At 51.0% G+C, this 20,947-nt stretch overlaps 1 protein-coding gene across 6 annotated transcripts in view; it reads left to right on the top strand.

Moving 5' to 3' along the window:
* Positions 1–16,740, top strand: part of LOC141124065 (uncharacterized) — a 160,367-nt gene extending 143,627 nt beyond the window's left edge. For all 6 annotated transcript variants that reach the window (XM_073612152.1, XM_073612157.1, XM_073612155.1 and 3 more), the window contains 4 exons: positions 8,854–9,043; positions 9,388–9,550; positions 15,753–15,864; positions 15,996–16,740. In XM_073612152.1, coding sequence (XP_073468253.1) covers positions 8,854–9,043; positions 9,388–9,550; positions 15,753–15,864; positions 15,996–16,415 — 885 coding nt within the window. In that variant the 3' untranslated portion in view covers positions 16,416–16,740. The remainder of the gene's footprint in view (positions 1–8,853; positions 9,044–9,387; positions 9,551–15,752; positions 15,865–15,995) is intronic.
* The last annotated feature ends 4,207 nt before the right edge of the window (positions 16,741–20,947 follow it).

Raw genomic sequence — 20,947 nt, 5'->3', positions numbered from 1 at the left:
TCCTTTTTATCCATGAGAGTACCCCATCCTTATCTATGCAGAGACCTCCTCATCATCGTCTACGAGGGGTCCTCTTCATCTTCCTTCTTATCCATGAGAGTACCCCATCCTTATCTATGCAGAGACCTCCTCATCATCCTCTACGAGGGGTCCTCTTCATCTTCCTTCTTATCCATGAGAGTACTCCATCCTTATCTATGCAAAGACCTCCGCATCATCCTCTATGAAGGGTCCTCTTCATCTTCCTTCTTATTCATGAGAGTACCCCATCCTTATCTATGCAGAGTCCTCCTCTATGAGGGGTCCTCTTCATCTTCCTTCTTATCCATGAGAGTACCCGATCCTTATCTATGCAGAGACCTCCTCATCATCCTCTACGAGGGGTCCTCTTCATCTTCCTTCTTATCCATGAGAGTACCCCATCCTTATCTATGCAGAGACCTCCGCATCATCCTCTATGAGGGGTCCTCTTCATCTTCCTTCCTATTCATGAGAGTACCCCATCCTTATCTATGCAGACTCCTCCTCATCATCCTCTATGAGGGGTCCTCATCATCTTCTATGAGGGGTCCTCTTCATCTACCTTCTTATTTATGAGAGTACCCCATCCTTATCTATGCAGAGACCTCCTCATCATCCTCTACGAGGGGTCCTCTTCATCTTCCTTCTTATACATGAGAGTACCCCATCCTTATCTATGCAGAGACCTCCTCATCATCCTCTATGAGGGGTCTTCTTCATCTTCCTTCTTATCCATGAGAGTACCCCATCCTTATCTATGCAGAGACCTCCTCATCATCCTCTATGAGGGGTCCTCTTCATCTACCTTCTTATTTATGAGAGTACCCCATCCTTATCTATGCAGAGTCCTCCTCTACGAGGGGTCCTCTTCATCTTCCTTCTTATTCATGAGAGCAGCCCATCCTTATCTATGCAGAGTCCTCCTCCTCATCCTCTATGAGGGGTCCTCTTCATCTTCCTTCGTATCCATGAGAGTACCCCATCCTTATCTATGCAGAGACCTCCTCATCATCCTCTACGAGGGGTCCTCTTCATCTTCCTTCTTATCCATGAGAGTACCCCATCCTTTCTATGCAGAGACCTCCTCATCATCCTCTACGAGGGGTCCTCTTCATCTTCCTTCTTATCCATGAGAGTACCCCATCCTTATCTATGCAGAGACCTCCTCATCATCCTCTACGAGGGGTCCTCTTCATCTTCCTTCTTATCCATGAGAGTACCCCATCCTTATCTATGCAAAGACCTCCGCATCATCCTCTATGAGGGGTCCTCTTCATCTTCCTTCCTATTCATGAGAGTACCCCATCCTTATCTATGCGGAATCCTCCTCATCATCCTTTCTATGAGGGGTCCTCTTCATCTTCCTTCTTATTCATGAGAGTACCCCATCCTTATCTATGCAGAGTCCTCCTCTATAAGGGGTCCTCTTCATCTTCCTTCTTATCCATGAGAGTACCCCATCCTTATCTATGCAGAGACCTCCGCATCATCCTCTATGAGGGGTCCTCTTCATCTTCCTTCCTATTCATGAGAGTACCCCATCCTTATCTATGCAGAGTCCTCCTCATCATCCTCTATAAGGGGTCCTCTTCATCTTCCTTATCCATGAGAGTAGCCCATCCTTATCTATGCAGAGACCTCCTCATCATCGTCTACGAGGGGTCCTCTTCATCTTCCTTCTTATCCATGAGAGTACCCCATCCTTATCTATGCAGAGACCTCCTCATCATCCTCTACGAGGGGTCCTCTTCATCTTCCTTCTTATCCATGAGAGTACCCCATCCTTATCTATGCAAAGACCTCCGCATCATCCTCTATGAAGGGTCCTCTTCATCTTCCTTCTTATTCATGAGAGTACCCCATCCTTATCTATGCAGAGTCCTCCTCTATGAGGGGTCCTCTTCATCTTCCTTCTTATCCATGAGAGTACCCGATCCTTATCTATGCAGAGACCTCCTCATCATCCTCTATGAGGGGTCCTCTTCATCTTCCTTCTTATCCATGAGAGTACCCCATCCTTATCTATGCAGAGACCTCCGCATCATCCTCTATGAGGGGTCCTCTTCATCTTCCTTCCTATTCATGAGAGTACCCCATCCTTATCTATGCAGACTCCTCCTCATCATCCTCTATGAGGGGTCCTCATCATCTTCTATGAGGGGTCCTCTTCATCTACCTTCTTATTTATGAGAGTACCCCATCCTTATCTATGCAGAGACCTCCTCATCATCCTCTACGAGGGGTCCTCTTCATCTTCCTTCTTATACATGAGAGTACCCCATCCTTATCTATGCAGAGACCTCCTCATCATCCTCTATGAGGGGTCTTCTTCATCTTCCTTCTTATCCATGAGAGTACCCCATCCTTATCTATGCAGAGACCTCCTCATCATCCTCTATGAGGGGTCCTCTTCATCTACCTTCTTATTTATGAGAGTACCCCATCCTTATCTATGCAGAGTCCTCCTCTACGAGGGGTCCTCTTCATCTTCCTTCTTATTCATGAGAGCAGCCCATCCTTATCTATGCAGAGTCCTCCTCCTCATCCTCTATGAGGGGTCCTCTTCATCTTCCTTCGTATCCATGAGAGTACCCCATCCTTATCTATGCAGAGACCTCCTCATCATCCTCTACGAGGGGTCCTCTTCATCTTCCTTCTTATCCATGAGAGTACCCCATCCTTTCTATGCAGAGACCTCCTCATCATCCTCTACGAGGGGTCCTCTTCATCTTCCTTCTTATCCATGAGAGTACCCCATCCTTATCTATGCAGAGACCTCCTCATCATCCTCTACGAGGGGTCCTCTTCATCTTCCTTCTTATCCATGAGAGTACCCCATCCTTATCTATGCAAAGACCTCCTCATCATCCTTTCTATGAGGGGTCCTCTTCATCTTCCTTCTTATTCATGAGAGTACCCCATCCTTATCTATGCAGAGTCCTCCTCTATGAGGGGTCCTCTTCATCTTCCTTCTTATCCATGAGAGTACCCCATCCTTATCTATGCAGAGACCTCCGCATCATCCTCTATGAGGGGTCCTCTTCATCTTCCTTCCTATTCATGAGAGTACCCCATCCTTATCTATGCAGAGTCCTCCTCATCATCCTCTATAAGGGGTCCTCATCATCCTCTATGAGGGGTCCTCTTCATCTACCTTCTTATTTATGAGAGTACCCCATCCTTATCTATGCGGAATCCTCCTCATCATCCTTTCTATGAGGGGTCCTCTTCATCTTCCTTCTTATTCATGAGAGTACCCCTTCCTTATTTATGCGGAATCCTCATCATCATCCTTTCTATGAGGGGTCCTCTTCATCTTCCTTCTTATTCATGAGAGCAGCCCATCCTTATCTATGCAGAGTCCTCCTCTACGAGGGGTCCTCTTCATCTTCCTTCTTATCCATGAGAGTACCCCATCCTTATCTATGCAGAGTCCTCCTCCTCATCTTCTATGAGGGGTCCTCTTCATCTTCCTTCGTATCCATGAGAGTACCCCATCCTTATCTATGCAGAGACCTCCTCATCATCCTCTACGAGGGGTCCTCTTCATCTTCCTTCTTATCCATGAGAGTACCCCATCCTTTCTATGCAGAGACCTCCTCATCATCCTATACGAGGGGTCCTCTTCATCTTCCTTCTTATCCATGAGAGTACCCCATCCTTATCTATGCAGAGACCTCCTCATCATCCTCTACGAGGGGTCCTCTTCATCTTCCTTCTTATCCATGAGAGTACCCCATCCTTATCTATGCAAAGACCTCCGCATCATCCTCTATGAGGGGTCCTCTTCATCTTCCTTCCTATTCATGAGAGTACCCCATCCTTATCTATGCGGAATCCTCCTCATCATCCTTTCTATGAGGGGTCCTCTTCACCTTCCTTCTTATTCATGAGAGTACCCCATCCTTATCTATGCAGAGTCCTCCTCTATGAGGGGTCCTCTTCATCTTCCTTCTTATCCATGAGAGTACCCCATCCTTATCTATGCAGAGACCTCCGCATCATCCTCTATGAGGGGTCCCCTTCATCTTCCTTCCTATTCATGAGAGTACCCCATCCTTATCTATGCGGAATCCTCATCATCATCCTTTCTTTGAGGGGTCCTCTTCATCTTCCTTCTTATTTATGAGAGTACCCCATCCTTATCTATGCAGAGACCTCCGCATCATCCTCTATGAGGGGTCCCCTTCATCTTCCTTCCTATTCATGAGAGTACCCCATCCTTATCTATGCAGAGTCCTCCTCGTCATCCTCTATGAGGGGTCCTCATCATCCTCTATGAGGGGTCCTCTTCATCTTCCTTCTTATCCATGAGAGTACCCCATCCTTATCTATGCAAAGACCTCTGCATCATCCTCTATGAGGGGTCCTCTTCATCTTCATTCTTATTCATGAGAGTACCCCATCCTTATCTATGCAGAGTCCTCCTCATCATCCTTTCTATGAGGGGTCCTCTTCATCTTCCTTCTTTTTCATGAGAGTACCCCATCCTTATCTATGCAGAGTCCTCCTCTACGAGGGGTCCTCTTCATCTTCCTTCTTATTCATGAGAGCAGCCCATCCTTATCTATGCAGAGTCCTCCTCATCATCCTCTATTAGGGGTCCTCTTCATCTTCCTTCTTATCCATGAGAGTACCCCATCCTTATCTATGCAGAGACCTCCACATCATCCTCTATGAGGGGTCCTCTTCATCTTCCTTATCCATGAGAGTAGCCCATCCTTATCTATGCAGAGTCCCCCTCATCATCCTCTATGAGGGGTCCTCATCATCTTCCTTCCTATTTATGAGAGTACCCCATCCTTATCTATGCAGAGACCTCCTCGTCATCCTCTATGAGGGGTCCTGTTCATCTTCCTTCGTATCCATGAGAGTACCCCATCCTTATCTATGCAGAGACCTCCTCATCATCCTCTACGAGGGGTCCTCTTCATCTTCCTTCTTATCCATGAGAGTACCCCATCCTTATGTATGCAGAGACCTCCTCATCATCCTCTATGATGGGTCCTCTTCATCTTCCTTTTTATCCATGAGAGTACCCCATCCTTATCTATGCAGAGACCTCCTCATCATCGTCTACGAGGGGTCCTCTTCATCTTCCTTCTTATCCATGAGAGTACCCCATCCTTATCTATGCAGAGACCTCCTCATCATCCTCTACGAGGGGTCCTCTTCATCTTCCTTCTTATCCATGAGAGTACTCCATCCTTATCTATGCAAAGACCTCCGCATCATCCTCTATGAAGGGTCCTCTTCATCTTCCTTCTTATTCATGAGAGTACCCCATCCTTATCTATGCAGAGTCCTCCTCTATGAGGGGTCCTCTTCATCTTCCTTCTTATCCATGAGAGTACCCGATCCTTATCTATGCAGAGACCTCCTCATCATCCTCTACGAGGGGTCCTCTTCATCTTCCTTCTTATCCATGAGAGTACCCCATCCTTATCTATGCAGAGACCTCCGCATCATCCTCTATGAGGGGTCCTCTTCATCTTCCTTCCTATTCATGAGAGTACCCCATCCTTATCTATGCAGACTCCTCCTCATCATCCTCTATGAGGGGTCCTCATCATCTTCTATGAGGGGTCCTCTTCATCTACCTTCTTATTTATGAGAGTACCCCATCCTTATCTATGCAGAGACCTCCTCATCATCCTCTACGAGGGGTCCTCTTCATCTTCCTTCTTATACATGAGAGTACCCCATCCTTATCTATGCAGAGACCTCCTCATCATCCTCTATGAGGGGTCTTCTTCATCTTCCTTCTTATCCATGAGAGTAGCCCATCCTTATCTATGCAGAGACCTCCTCATCATCCTCTATGAGGGGTCCTCTTCATCTACCTTCTTATTTATGAGAGTACCCCATCCTTATCTATGCAGAGTCCTCCTCTACGAGGGGTCCTCTTCATCTTCCTTCTTATTCATGAGAGCAGCCCATCCTTATCTATGCAGAGTCCTCCTCCTCATCCTCTATGAGGGGTCCTCTTCATCTTCCTTCGTATCCATGAGAGTACCCCATCCTTATCTATGCAGAGACCTCCTCATCATCCTCTACGAGGGGTCCTCTTCATCTTCCTTCTGATCCATGAGAGTACCCCATCCTTTCTATGCAGAGACCTCCTCATCATCCTCTACGAGGGGTCCTCTTCATCTTCCTTCTTATCCATGAGAGTACCCCATCCTTATCTATGCAGAGACCTCCTCATCATCCTCTACGAGGGGTCCTCTTCATCTTCCTTCTTATCCATGAGAGTACCCCATCCTTATCTATGCAAAGACCTCCGCATCATGCTCTATGAGGGGTCCTCTTCATCTTCCTTCCTATTCATGAGAGTACCCCATCCTTATCTATGCGGAATCCTCCTCATCATCCTTTCTATGAGGGGTCCTCTTCATCTTCCTTCTTATTCATGAGAGTACCCCATCCTTATCTATGCAGAGTCCTCCTCTATGAGGGGTCCTCTTCATCTTCCTTCTTATCCATGAGAGTACCCCATCCTTATCTATGCAGAGACCCCCGCATCATCCTCTATGAGGGGTCCTCTTCATCTTCCTTCCTATTCATGAGAGTACCCCATCCTTATCTATGCAGAGTCCTCCTCATCATCCTCTATAAGGGGTCCTCATCATCCTCTATGAGGGGTCCTCTTCATCTACCTTCTTATTTATGAGAGTACCCCATCCTTATCTATGCGGAATCCTCCTCATCATCCTTTCTATGAGGGGTCCTCTTCATCTTCCTTCTTATTCATGAGAGTACCCCATCCTTATTTATGCGGAATCCTCATCATCATCCTTTCTATGAGGGGTCCTCTTCATCTTCCTTCTTATTCATGAGAGCAGCCCATCCTTATCTATGCAGAGTCCTCCTCTACGAGGGATCCTCTTCATCTTCCTTCTTATCCATGAGAGTACCCCATCCTTATCTATGCAGAGTCCTCCTCCTCATCCTCTATGAGGGGTCCTCTTCATCTTCCTTCGTATCCATGAGAGTACCCCATCCTTATCTATGCAGAGACCTCCTCATCATCCTCTACGAGGGGTCCTCTTCATCTTCCTTCTTATCCATGAGAGTACCCCATCCTTTCTATGCAGAGACCTCCTCATCATCCTATACGAGGGGTCCTCTTCATCTTCCTTCTTATCCATGAGAGTACCCCATCCTTATCTATGCAGAGACCTCCTCATCATCCTCTACGAGGGGTCCTCTTCATCTTCCTTCTTATCCATGAGAGTACCCCATCCTTATCTATGCAAAGACCTCCGCATCATCCTCTATGAGGGGTCCTCTTCATCTTCCTTCCTATTCATGAGAGTACCCCATCCTTATCTATGCGGAATCCTCCTCATCATCCTTTCTATGAGGGGTCCTCTTCATCTTCCTTCTTATTCATGAGAGTACCCCATCCTTATCTATGCAGAGTCCTCCTCTATGAGGGGTCCTCTTCATCTTCCTTCTTATCCATGAGAGTACCCCATCCTTATCTATGCAGAGACCTCCGCATCATCCTCTATGAGGGGTCCTCTTCATCTTCCTTCCTATTCATGAGAGTACCCCATCCTTATCTATGCGGAATCCTCATCATCATCCTCTATAAGGGGTCCTCATCATCCTCTATGAGGGGTCCTCTTCATCTACCTTCTTATTTATGAGAGTACCCCATCCTTATCTATGCGGAATCCTCCTCATCATCCTTTCTATGAGGGGTCCTCTTCATCTTCCTTCTTATTCATGAGAGTACCCCATCCTTATTAATGCGGAATCCTCATCATCATCCTTTCTATGAGGGGTCCTCTTCATCTTCCTTCTTATTCATGAGAGCAGCCCATCCTTATCTATGCAGAGTCCTCCTCTACGAGGGGTCCTCTTCATCTTCCTTCTTATCCATGAGAGTACCCCATCCTTATCTATGCAGAGACCTCCGCATCATCCTCTATGAGGGGTCCTCTTCATCTTCCTTCCTATTCATGAGAGTACCCCATCCTTATCTATGCAGAGTCCTCCTCATCATCCTCTATGAGGGGTCCTCATCATCCTCTATGAGGAGTCCTCTTCATCTTCCTTCTTATCCATGAGAGTACCCCATCCTTATCTATGCAAAGACCTCCTCATCATCCTCTACGAGGGGTCCTCTTCATCTTCCTTCTTATCCATGAGAGTACCCCATCCTTATCTATGCAAAGACCTCCGCATCATCCTCTATGAGGGGTCCTCTTCATCTTCATTCTTATTCATGAGAGTACCCCATCCTTATCTATGCGGAATCCTCCTCATCATCCTTTCTATGAGGGGTCCTCTTCATCTTCCTTCTTATTCATGAGAGCAGCCCATCCTTATCTATGCAGAGTCCTCCTCATCATCCTCTATGAGGGGTCCTCTTCATCTTCCTTCTTATCCATGAGTGTACCCCATCCTTATCTATGCAGAGTCCCCCTGATCATCCTCTATGAGGGGTCCTCATCATCTTCCTTCTTATCCATGAGAGTACCCCATCCTTATCTATGCAGAGACCTCCTCATCATCCTCTGCGAGGGGACCTCTTCATCTTCCTTCTTTTTCATGAGAGTACCCCATCCTTGTCTATGCAGAGACCTCCGCGTCATCCTCTATGAGGGGTCCAGGTCTATGAGGTGGTCGGTGTCCCAGTGTTTTTATTGATCTGTGTAGTGGGGGAGAGAGGTGATCGATTTCCTGGTGTTTTTATTGATCTGTGTAGTGGGGGTGGGGGAGGTGACCGGTGTCCCGGTGTGTTTATTGATCTGTGTACTTGGTGGGGGCAGGAGGTGACCGGGGTGTCCTGGTTTTTATTGATCATCGGTCTCTTCACAGGGGGATGGCATGGCCAGAGACGTGACCCAAAGTGATCTGATAGCAGCAGTGCAGAAGAAGCCGGAACTGTGGGACCCCGAGTTTCCCAGATACTCCGACCGCGTCCAGAAGAAGAAGGCATGGGAGGAGATCTTTAAGAGCCTAACACCGAATTGGGACCTTCTGAGTAGAAAGCAGAAGGAGAATAGAGGTAAGTACACACCTTGGTATGTCAGCATGTTGTATAGAGAACCCTGAGCCTGGTCACGTCTGACCGCGGGATACAATAGCGCAGAGCACGCACAGTCCATGTTTTCATGTCTATTAGTTCCAGGCGGACAAAGGTAAGTGAGATGCCAGAATTCCCCCACTGTGTCCGGTGAGGACTGACCGCTCAGTGAAGGATATAGATCCCCTGTGCTGATTGGTCTGTCACTGAAATGAACCAATCAGCATGCAGTGTATTGAGTGATGCATTACCAGCCTGTGTTGAGGTAAGTGAGCCACGAGGGTACCAGCATTTCACAATCTGAGATAAGATTGTCCTCATTTCAGGGAAGGATTTGAGCACACGATGGCGCTCACTGCGCGACCGTTATCGGCGGGAACTGACAGAGGAACGTTTGGCGGTTCAGAATGGAACTCCAATCCGTACAAAGAAAAGGCATCCATATGCCAGAGAGCTCACTTTTCTGCGGAGAGCCATGGAGACAAGGGAGTAAGTATTGCGTATTTCTTGTAGTACTGGGGTCCTGGGTCTGAACTCATCCTGGACTCTATCTGCATGTGGTTTGTATGTTCTCCCAACTGGTTTCCTCCCACACTGTAATGGTAATGGGATCCTCTAGCCCTGGTATGTTTGTGTGGACCCCTATATCGAGGGCTGGGCCCCGTGTGAATGAAGATTATGTGAAACCATGGATGGCCCTATGTTGTAGGCAACAAATCCTCCCTGTGGGCAACTTCAATGACTCGGCCGCTTCCTTGCAGCTCACCCCTTCCCCCTTTCCTTGCAGCTCACCCCCTTCACAGCCTTGCAACTCACCCCCTTCACAGCCTTGCAACTCACCCCCTTCCCAGCCTTGCAGCTCACCCCCTTCCCAGCCTTGCAGCTCACCCCCTTCACAGCCTTGCAGCTCACCCCCTTCACAGCCTTGCAGCTCACCCCCTTCACAGTCTTGCAACTCACCCCCTTCCCAGCCTTGAGGCTCACCCCCTTCCCAGCCTTGCAGCTCATCCCCTTCGCTTCCTTGCAGCTCACCCCCTTCGCTTCCTTGCAGATCACCCCCTCCGCTTCCTTGCAGCTCACCCCCTTCACTTCCTTGCAGCTCACCCCCTTCACAGCCTTGCAGCTCACCCCCTTCGCTTCCTTGCAGATCACCCCCTCCGCTTCCTTGCAGCTCACCCCCTTCACTTCCTTGCAGCTCACCCCCTTCACAGCCTTGCAGCTCACCCCCTTCGCTTCCTTGCAGATCACCCCCTCCGCTTCCTTGCAGCTCACCCCCTTCGCTTTCTTGCAGCTCACCCCCTTCACTCCCCTGCAGCTCACCCCCTTCGCTTCCTTGCAGCTCACCCCCTTCGCTTCCTTGCAGCTCACCCCCTTCACAGCCTTGCAGCTCACCCCCGTTGCTTCCTTGCAGCTCACCCCCTTCACTTCCTTGCAGCTCACCCCTTCCCTCATTCCTTGCAGCTCATCCCCTTCACAGCCTTGCAGCTCACCCCCTTTTCTTCCTTGCAGCTCATCCCCTTCGCTTCCTTGCAGCTCACCCCCTTTGCTTCCTTGCAGCTCACCCCCTTCGCTTCCTTGCAGCTCACCCCCTCCGCTTCCTTGCAGCTCACCCCCTTCACCTCCTTGCAGCTCACCCCCTCTGCTTCCTTGCAGCTCACCCCCTCCGCTTCCTTGCAGCTCACCCCCTTCACCTCCTTGCAGCTCACCCCCTCCGCTTCCTTGCAGCTCACCCCCTTCGCTTCCTTGCAGCTCACCCCCTTCGCTTCCTTGCAGCTCACCCCCTTCACCTCCTTGCAGCTCACCCCCTTCCCTTCCTTGCAGCTCACCCCTTCCCTCATTCCTTGCAGCTCACCCCCCTCGCTTCCTTGCAGCTCACCCCCTTCATTTTCTTGCAGCTCACCCCCTTCATTTTCTTGCAGCTCACCCCCTTTGCTTCCTTGCAGCTCACCCTCTTTTCTTCCTTGCAGCTCACCCCCTTCATTTTCTTGCAGCTCACCCCCTTCCCTTCCTTGCAGCTCACCCCTTCATTTTCTTGCAGCTCAACCCCTTCCTTGCAGCTCACCCCCTCTGCTTCCTTGCAGCTCACCCCCTCCGCTTCCTTGCAGCTCACACCCACCCCTTCCATGTAAATCACCCCTTTATTGCTGCTCGTCCCCACTCCTTTCTTGCAGCTCACCCCCTTCCCAGCCTTGCAGCTCACCCCCTTCATAGCCTTGCAGCTCACCCCCTTCATAGCCTTGCAGCTCACCCCCTTCGCTTCCTTGCAGCTCACCCCCTTCGCTTCCTTGCAGCTCACCCCCTTCGCTTCCTTGCAGCTCACCCCCTTCACTTCCTTGCAGCTCACCCCCTTCACAGCCTTGAAGCTCACCCCATTTGCTTCCTTGCAGCTCACCCCCTTCGCTTCCTTGCAGCTCACCCCCTTCACAGCCTTGCAGCTCACCCCCTTTTCTTCCTTGCAGCTCACCCCCTTCGCTTCCTTGCAGCTCACCCCCTTCACAGCCTTGCAGCTCACCCCCTTTTCTTCCTTGCAGCTCACCCCCTTCGCTTCCTTGCAGCTCACCCCCTTCGCTTCCTTGCAGCTCACCCCCTTCACAGCCTTGCAGCTCACCCCCCTTGCTTCCTTGCAGCTCACCCCTTCCCTCATTCCTTGCAGCTCATCCCCTTCACAGCCTTGCAGCTCACCCCCTTTTCTTCCTTGCAGCTCACCCCCTTCGCTTCCTTGCAGCTCACCCCCTTCACTTCCTTGCAGCTCACCCCCTTCACAGCCTTGCAGCTCACCCCCTTCGCTTCCTTGCAGCTCACCCCCTTCGCTTCCTTGCAGCTCACCCCCTTCACAGCCTTGCAGCTCACCCCCTTCACAGCCTTACAGCTCACCCCCTTTGCTTCCTTGCAGCTCACCCCCTTCGCTTCCTTGCAGCTCACCCCCTTCGCTTCCTTGCAGCTCACCCCCTTCGCTTCCTTGCAGCTCACCCCCTTTGCTTCCTTGCAGCTCACCCCCTTCCCTTCCTTGCAGCTCACCCCCTTCCCTTCCTTGCAGCTCACCCCCTTCACAGCCTTGCAGCTCACCCCCCTTGCTTCCTTGCAGCTCACCCCTTCCCTCATTCCTTGCAGCTCATCCCCTTCACAGCCTTGCAGCTCACCCCCTTTTCTTCCTTGCAGCTCACCCCCTTCGCTTCCTTGCAGCTCACCCCTTTTTCTTCCTTGCAGCTCACCCCCTTCGCTTCCTTGCAGCTCACCCCCTTCACAGCCTTGCAGCTCACCCCCCTTGCTTCCTTGCAGCTCACCCCTTCCCTCATTCCTTGCAGCTCATCCCCTTCACAGCCTTGCAGCTCACCCCCTTTTCTTCCTTGCAGCTCACCCCCTTCACAGCCTTGCAGCTCACCCCCTTCGCTTCCTTGCAGCTCACCCCCTTCGCTTCCTTGCAGCTCACCCCCTTCACAGCCTTGCAGCTCACCCCCTTCACAGCCTTACAGCTCACCCCCTTTGCTTCCTTGCAGCTCACCCCCTTCGCTTCCTTGCAGCTCACCCCCTTCGCTTCCTTGCAGCTCACCCCCTTCGCTTCCTTGCAGCTCACCCCCTTCGCTTCCTTGCAGCTCACCCCCTTTGCTTCCTTGCAGCTCACCCCCTTCATTTTCTTGCAGCTCACCCCCTTCCCTTCCTTGCAGCTCACCCCTTCATTTTCTTGCAGCTCAACCCCTTCCTTGCAGCTCACCCCCTCTGCTTCCTTGCAGCTCACCCCCTCCGCTTCCTTGCAGCTCACACCCACCCCTTCCATGTAAATCACCCCTTTATTGCTGCTCGTCCCCACTCCTTTCTTGCAGCTCACCCCCTTCCCAGCCTTGCAGCTCACCCCCTTCATAGCCTTGCAGCTCACCCCCTTCATAGCCTTGCAGCTCACCCCCTTCGCTTCCTTGCAGCTCACCCCCTTCGCTTCCTTGCAGCTCACCCCCTTCACTTCCTTGCAGCTCACCCCCTTCACAGCCTTGAAGCTCACCCCATTTGCTTCCTTGCAGCTCACCCCCTTCGCTTCCTTGCAGCTCACCCCCTTCGCTTCCTTGCAGCTCACCCCCTTCACTTCCTTGCAGCTCACCCCCTTCACAGCCTTGAAGCTCACCCCATTTGCTTCCTTGCAGCTCACCCCCTTCACAGCCTTGCAGCTCACCACCTTTTCTTCCTTGCAGCTCACCCCCTTTTCTTCCTTGCAGCTCACCCCCTTCGCTTCCTTGCAGCTCACCCCCTTCACAACCTTGCAGCTCACCCCCTTTTCTTCCTTGCAGCTCACCCCCTTCGCTTCCTTGCAGCTCACCCCCTTCGCTTCCTTGCAGCTCACCCCCTTCACAACCTTGCAGCTCACCCCCCTTGCTTCCTTGCAGCTCATTCCTTCCCTCATTCCTTGCAGCTCATCCCCTTCACAGCCTTGCAGCTCACCCCCTTTTCTTCCTTGCAGCTCACCCCCTTCACAGCCTTGCAGCTCACCCCCTTCGCTTCCTTGCAGCTCACCGCCTTCGCTTCCTTGCAGCTCACCCCCTTCACAGCCTTGCAGCTCACCCCCTTCACAGCCTTACAGCTCACCCCCTTTGCTTCCTTGCAGCTCACCCCCTTCGCTTCCTTGCAGCTCACCCCCTTCGCTTCCTTGCAGCTCACCCCCTTCGCTTCCTTGCAGCTCACCCCTTCCCTCATTCCTTGCAGCTCACCCCTTCCCTCATTCCTTGCAGCTCATCCCCTTCACAGCCTTGCAGCTCACCCCCTTCGCTTCCTTGCAGCTCACCCCCTTCGCTTCCTTGCAGCTCACCCCCCTTCGCTTCCTTGCAGCTCACCCCCTTCACCTCCTTGCAGCTCACCCCCTTCGATTCCTTGCAGCTCACCCCCTTCGCTTCCTTGCAGCTCACCCCCTTCACAGCCTTGCAGCTCACCCCCTTTGCTTCCTTGCAGCTCACCCCCTTCGCTTCCTTGCAGCTCACCCCCTTCGCTTCCTTGCAGCTCACCCCTTCCCTCATTCCTTGCAGCTCATCCCCTTCACAGCCTTGCAGCTCACCCCCTTTTCTTCCTTGCAGCTCACCCCCTCCGCTTCCTTGCAGCTCACCCCCTTCACCCCCTTGCAGCTCACCCCCTCCGCTTCCTTGCAGCTCACCCCCTTCGCTTCCTTGCAGCTCACCCCCTTCACCTCCTTGCAGCTCACCCCCTCCGCTTCCTTGCAGCTCACCCCCTTCACCTCCTTGCAGCTCACCCCTTCATTTTCTTGCAGCTCAACCCCTTCCTTGCAGCTCACCCCCTTCACCTCCTTGCAGCTCACCCCCTCCGCTTCCTTGCAGCTCACCCCCTTCGCTTCCCTGCAGCTCACCCCCTTCACCTCCTTGCAGCTCACCCCCTCCGCTTCCTTGCAGCTCACCCCCTTCGCTTCCTTGCAGCTCACCCCCTTCACCTCCTTGCAGCTCACCCCCTTCGCTTCCTTGCAGCTCACCCCCTTCGCTTCCTTGCAGCTCACCCCCTTCGCTTCCTTGCAGCTCACCCCCTTCTTTTTCTTGCAGCTCACCCCCTTCCCTTCCTTGCAGCTCACCCCCTTCGCTTCCTTGCAGCTCACCCCCTTCACCTCCTTGCAGCTCACCCCCTTCGCTTCCTTGCAGCTCACCCCCTTTGCTTCCTTGCAGCTCACCCCCTTTTCTTCCTTGCAGCTCACCCCCTTGCCTTCCTTGCAGCTCACCCCTTCATTTTCTTGCAGCTCACCTCCTCTGCTTCCTTGCAGCTCACACCCACCCATTCCATGTAGATCACCCCTTTATTGCTGCTCATCCCCACTCCTTTCTTGCAGCTCACCCCCTTCGCTTCCTTGCAGCTCACCCCCTTTGCTTCCTTGCAGCTCACCCCCTTCTCTTCCTTGCAGCTCACCCCCTTTGCTTCCTTGCAGCTCACCCCCTTCTCTTCCTTGCAGCTCACCCCCTTCACTTCCTTGCAGCTCACCCCCTTCCCTTCCTTGCAGCTCACCCCCTTCATTTTCTTGCAGCTCACCCCCTTCCTTGCAGCTCACCCCCTCTGCTTCCTTGCAGCTCACCCCCTCCGCTTCCTTGCAGCTCACCCCCTCTGCTTCCTTGCAGCTCACCCTCTCCGCTTCCTTGCAGCTCACACCCACCCCTTCCATGTAGATCACCCCTTTATTGCTGCTCATCCCCACTCCTTTCTTGCAGCTCACACCATGTCTTTTTCCTGCAGCTGACCCCTTGCCACTTCCTTGCAACTGACCCCTTGCTTGCAGTTCACTGCTACCCCTTTCCTGCAGCTCTCCCAACGCTCCTTTCTTGCACCTCACCCCACACCCCCCTTTTGCTTGCAGTTCGCCCCACCCCTTCCTTGCTGCTCCCCCACCCCTTGCTTGTAGTTTACTCCTGCCCCCTTCTTGCAGCTCCCCCCCAAACCCCTTTCCTGCAGCTCAGCCCCGCCCCTTTCCTGCAGCTCACCCCCGCCCCTTTCTTGCAGCTCATCCCTGCTCATTTCCTGCAGCTCACCCCATGCCCCCACCTTACAGGTCACCCCCGCCCCCTTCTTGCAGGTCTGATGAGTGTACCTGTAGGTGTCTGCACAGCCCATTTATTCTATAGAGACAGCAGTTGGTCAGAGGCAGGATAAGGCTTCCATTTACATCATTGGTGTCCTGATATTTTTTTGTGATCTTTCCTTGGAACTTTTATTAATACAGAGCAACTTCCAACCTGACTGGGGAAGAGGAGGAAAGCAAGGCTGGGCACTCCAATCCAGGGACACCTACTGAGCCAGAGGAGGCTTCCAGCTCTGCTCCATGCACACCGCAGGTATATCAATATCGATCTCTCTGTCATCTGTATATCTATCGCTTGAACCTATCCATCTCATCTCTCTACATCTCTTCCTGTCTATCCATCTCTATCCAGACAAATCTATAGAAATTGCTTTATTTCTCTAGACTCCACAGAGAGTACAAAAGGCCAGACAGCCAGCGACAGCCGGCCTTCGATGTGCCCGCCGTCAGCAGAGGACGTCTCTTTCCTGTAATGACCAAATCCTGCGACTTGTGAAGGAACTGACAGAGCGGCAAACATCTCTACAGCCAGACAATGATATTTTCCGGAATCTCAATGACCCCCGGGTGGTGTTTTGTCGCAGTCTCCTACCACTCCTACAGCGTCTCCCTGATGACCGCGAGATGCAGGCCAAGGAAGATATATATACCTACCTTACAGCATGCATTTCTACTCAACGGAGAGACCTTCCACCCCCTCGGATGCATCTCTCCACCATACCTACCGTCACCTCCACTTGTCCAGCTTACGTTCAGGAGCCCTCTAATTGCAGCACCCTTCCTGAAAACCATGTGCAGCCCTAGTCACCTTCCCCCCAAAATACCAGTCCAATTCCATTTCAACATCTCTACCAAGTGCCCCGTGAGACCTTCACAGTCCCCAACAGACTTCTCTCAGCCCTGCAATCCATTCAGCACTCCACTTTCCCCTCATTACAAGAACTTGTAATGTTGGCTTTTTTTTTATTATTATTTGATATACTTTGTTTTATACGAGTAATAAATACAAACATGCTGTGTCCCCATAAGCGATCGTCTTCCCAATGGCATTTGTTTTGCTTTTTCTCTGACTGTCTTCTATTTAAACCTGATTAAAATAAAAAATGCCCTTTCATTGGGGCCCAATGTACTGCAAGGGTTAAATGCTTGTTAAGTCTGGGGGTAGAGGAAAAGACTGTAATACCTGGGAGGAGCGGAGAGGACGGTGTGAGGTCAGTGATGGAGCTGGGGGCAGACTTGTTGTGGATAGATTTGTATGTTGTTAGTATTTTGAATTTTATTCCTTGAGTGATTGAAGGCCATTATAGAAATTGATGGGGGGGGCGACACTGAATGGAAGCCATTGGAGGGATTGGCAGAAGAGGAAGGAGGCTGAATGGAGACCAATGGAGGAATTTGTAGAGAGGGGTGGAGGACACTGAATGGAGACCAGTGGAGGGATTGGTAGAGAGGGGTGGAGGACATTGAATGGAGACCAGTGGAAGGATTGGTAGAGAGGGGTGGAGGACACTGAATGGAGACCAGTGGAGGGATTGGTAGAGAGGGGTGGAGGACACTGAATGGAGGTCAGTGGAGGGATTGGCAGAGAGGAGTGGAGGACACTGAATGGAGACCAGTGGAAGGATTGGTAGAGAGGGGTGGAGGACACTGAATGGAGGTCAGTGGAGGGATTGGCAGAGAGGGGTGGAGGACACTGAATGGAGACCAGTGGAGGGATTGGCAGAGAGGGGTGGAGGACACTGAATGGAGATCAGTGGAGGGATTGGCAGAGAGGGGTGGAGGACACTGAATGGAGATCAGTGGAGGGATTGGCAGAGAGGGGTGGAGGACACTGAATGGAGGTCAGTGGAGGGATTGGCAGAGAGGAGTGGAGGACACTGAATGGAGACCAGTGGAGGGATTGGCAGAGAGGGGTGGAGGACACTGAATGGAGGTCAGTGGAGGGATTGGCAGAGAGGGGTGGAGGACACTGAATGGAGATCAGTGGAGGGATTGGCAGAGAGGGGTGGAGGACACTGAATGGAGGTCAGTGGAGGGATTGGCAGAGAGGGGTGGAGGACACTGAATAGAGACCAGTGGAGGGATTGGCAGAGAGGGGTGGAGGACACTGAATGGAGACCAGTGGAGGGATTGGCAGAGAGGAGTGGAGGACACTGAATGGAGACCAGTGGAGGGATTGGCAGAGAGGAGTGGAGGACACTGAATGGAGACCAGTGGAGGGATTGGTAGAGAGAGGTGGAGGACACTGAATGGAGACCAGTTGAGGTATGGGCAGAGAGGGGTGGAGGACACTGAATGGAGACCAGGGGAAGGACTGGCAGAGAGGAGTGGAGGACACTGATTAGTAAGGATACATTGAGAAGGGGGTGTAACGACATATTCGGCAACTCATCGCAGTTTGCTACAGAAGTGACGTTCCGTTGCCGCCATCTTGCTACACCCAGCACTCGTCCACAGTAAGGATACACTGAGAAGGGGGAAAGCGGACATGTTGTTACACCCACCGGAGTTTTGCATTTTACACTTATTTATAACAGTAAAGTCAGTTTCTATAGTGAAATACGGGACTTACAACTCCGTCTGGCTACTTAGATGTTGAATTTTAAAAGCAGCGATCTTCTGTCAGATTAGCAAACCTATGAGATGAGCAGGGTTGCCGCTGCTTTTAAAATTCAACATCTGAACATTCAGGCGTAGTTGCAAGTCCCGTATTTCACTATAGAAACTGACTTTACTGTTATAAATACGTGTAAAATGCAAAACTCCAGTGGGTGTACCAACATGTCCGCTTTCCCCTTCTCAGTGTATCCTTACCCACTTAAGGACCAGCCTCGTTTTGGATTTTAGGTGTTTACATGTTTAAATCAGGTTTTTTTGCTAGAAAATTACTTAGAACCCCCAAACATTATATATTGTTTTTTTTTTTTCTAACACCTTAGAGAATAAAATGGCAGTCAATGCAATACATTTTTTTTTGCACCGTATTTGCGCAGCGGTCTTACAAGCGCACTTTTTTTGGAAAAAATGCACTTTTTTGAATAAAAAAATAAGACAGCAGTAAAGTTAGCCCATTTTTTTTTATATTGTGAAATATAATGTTACGCCAAGTAAATTGATACCCAACATGTCACGCTTCAAAATTGCGCTCGCTCGTGGAATGGCGTCAAACTTTTACCCTTAAAAATCCCCATAGGCGACATTTAAAAAATTCTACAGGTTGCATGTTTTGCGTTACAGAGGAGGTCTAGAGCTAGAATTATTGCTCTTGCTCTACCGGTCACGGCAATACCTCACATATGTGGTTTGACCACCGTTTTCATATGCGGGCGCTACTCACGTATGCGTTCGCTTCTGTACGCGAGCTCGGCGGGACAGGGCGCTTTAAAAAAAAAAAAATTTTCTTATTTATTTTATTTATTTTTTCACTGTTTTTTGTAACAAAAAAATTTGGATCACTTTTATTCCTATTACAACGAATGTAAACATCCCTTGTAATAGAAAAAAGCATTACAGGTCCTCTTAAATATGAGATCTGGGGTCAAAAAGTCCTCAGATCTCATATTTGGACTTAAATGCAAAAAAAATAAATAAATAATTGTCGTTTGAACAAATGACAAAAAAATATATGTCTTTAAGACAAATGGGCGGAGCTGACGTTATGACGTCACTTCCGCCCTCCTATGGTATGGATATGGGTGGGGGCCATCTTAGCCTCACTCGTCTCCATACCCAGGAAGTGACAGATCCCGGAGTCGTCGGTTGTGGCGGAGGGCGCGGGAGGAGCGGCGGGATGGGGGTGGCACCTCTCCCGCTGCCGATAACGTTGATCTCGCGGCGAATACGCCACAGAGACCACCATTATCAGAAACATGACTGGCTCCTGTAAAGATGGATACCTCGGTTGTGGCAGCAGCTGCTGCCGTTACCGGGATATCCACCTTCAAAGTGCCGACGTATATGTACAGGAGCCGGTGTCTTGCCGAGAATGTTCCCTCGGCGGATAAGTTCCCCCCTGTACTGCGCAGGCGCAGCGCCTGCGCAGTACATACTACTGTCAGCTGCCGGAGATAGCCGAAGCTCAAATGCTTCAGTCAGCTGTACACGGCGCCTGCGCTCTGGGTCCAGGTTCCTTCCCCACCATCCAAGTGGACCTAGAGGGGGAATCTAAAAGTGCCGAGCGCAGCGAGGCCGTGCCCGAAGCGTGGCGAGCGAAGCGAGCCCGCGAGGGGCCCTCTTACAGGCGCCGTGTACAGATGATTTTCAGCTGTTCTGCTTCGGCTATTTCCGCCGATACCTACTGCGCAGGCGCAGTAGAGGGGGGAACTTATACGCCGAGCGGAACTTTCTCGGCAGAACACCGGTCCGTAAGTGGTTACTGTGGACAAGTGTGGGGTGTAGCAAGATGGCGGGGACGGAACGTCACTTCCGTAGCAAACTGCGATGGGTCGCCGAATATGTCCTTACACCACAATACCGACCAGTGAAAGCATCAGATAATGTGACGGAAGTGACGTTACACACAATACAAACACCGAGGCGGCAGCGTGCACACGACGGGAGTTACAATGGCAGCTGCTCTGGTCATGCACAGTACATTAAACAGAAAAGTCCTCATGGCCGCCATTTTCTTGAAGATCAAAGCAGTTTTCTCCCATATAATGGACTTGGAGAGGAGAGGACTGGGCATGCGCTGTATCTCATGCAAACACTATGCTGCCACCTACTGGCTGCACCTGGTAATGCTCACACTGATTTTCTATACACGGATTATAACTGGTACTCTGTCGCCGCCTTGTGGATGAATGTGGTAGCACACTATATGATAGTAAAATGCTGCCATCTGGTGGCAGAACCTGGTATGACTCCCTCTGAAGGTCCTGCATAGAATATTATCTTTCCCCAATACAATCCGGGCCGGGAAGGAGCACAATGTGTCACGTCCACAGCAAACAACATTTTATTGAGGATCTCCTCATTTTGAAAATAACAGAAGAACTTTCTGCTTAGAGAAGCTACTAATCTGGGATATCTGAGTCCGCCGTCTAGGCGGCCAATTCATTCTTCTCTAGGGTTAGGGTTAGATGGGTTAGGGGTTAGGGTTTAGGGGTTGGGTTTAGGGTTATGGTTTGGAGTTAGAGTTTAGGGTTAGGGTCTAAGGGTTAGGGTTGGGGTCAGGGTCAGGGTATAGGGTTTGGATTAGGGTATAGTAACACAGGGGATTCATACCAGATCCAACCACAAGGGGGCAGAGTGTCAGTAATATTATATGTATAATAACACGGGGGAGTCATTCCAGGATTATCCACAAGGGGGCAGAGTGACAGTAATATTATATA

Source organism: Aquarana catesbeiana, linkage group LG01 (genome assembly GCF_042186555.1).
Source record: "Aquarana catesbeiana isolate 2022-GZ linkage group LG01, ASM4218655v1, whole genome shotgun sequence".
NCBI classification, from domain to species: Eukaryota; Metazoa; Chordata; class Amphibia; order Anura; family Ranidae; genus Aquarana; species Aquarana catesbeiana.
Note: the sequence above shows the minus strand (reverse complement) of the source record. Positions and strands in the feature narration are given on the sequence as shown.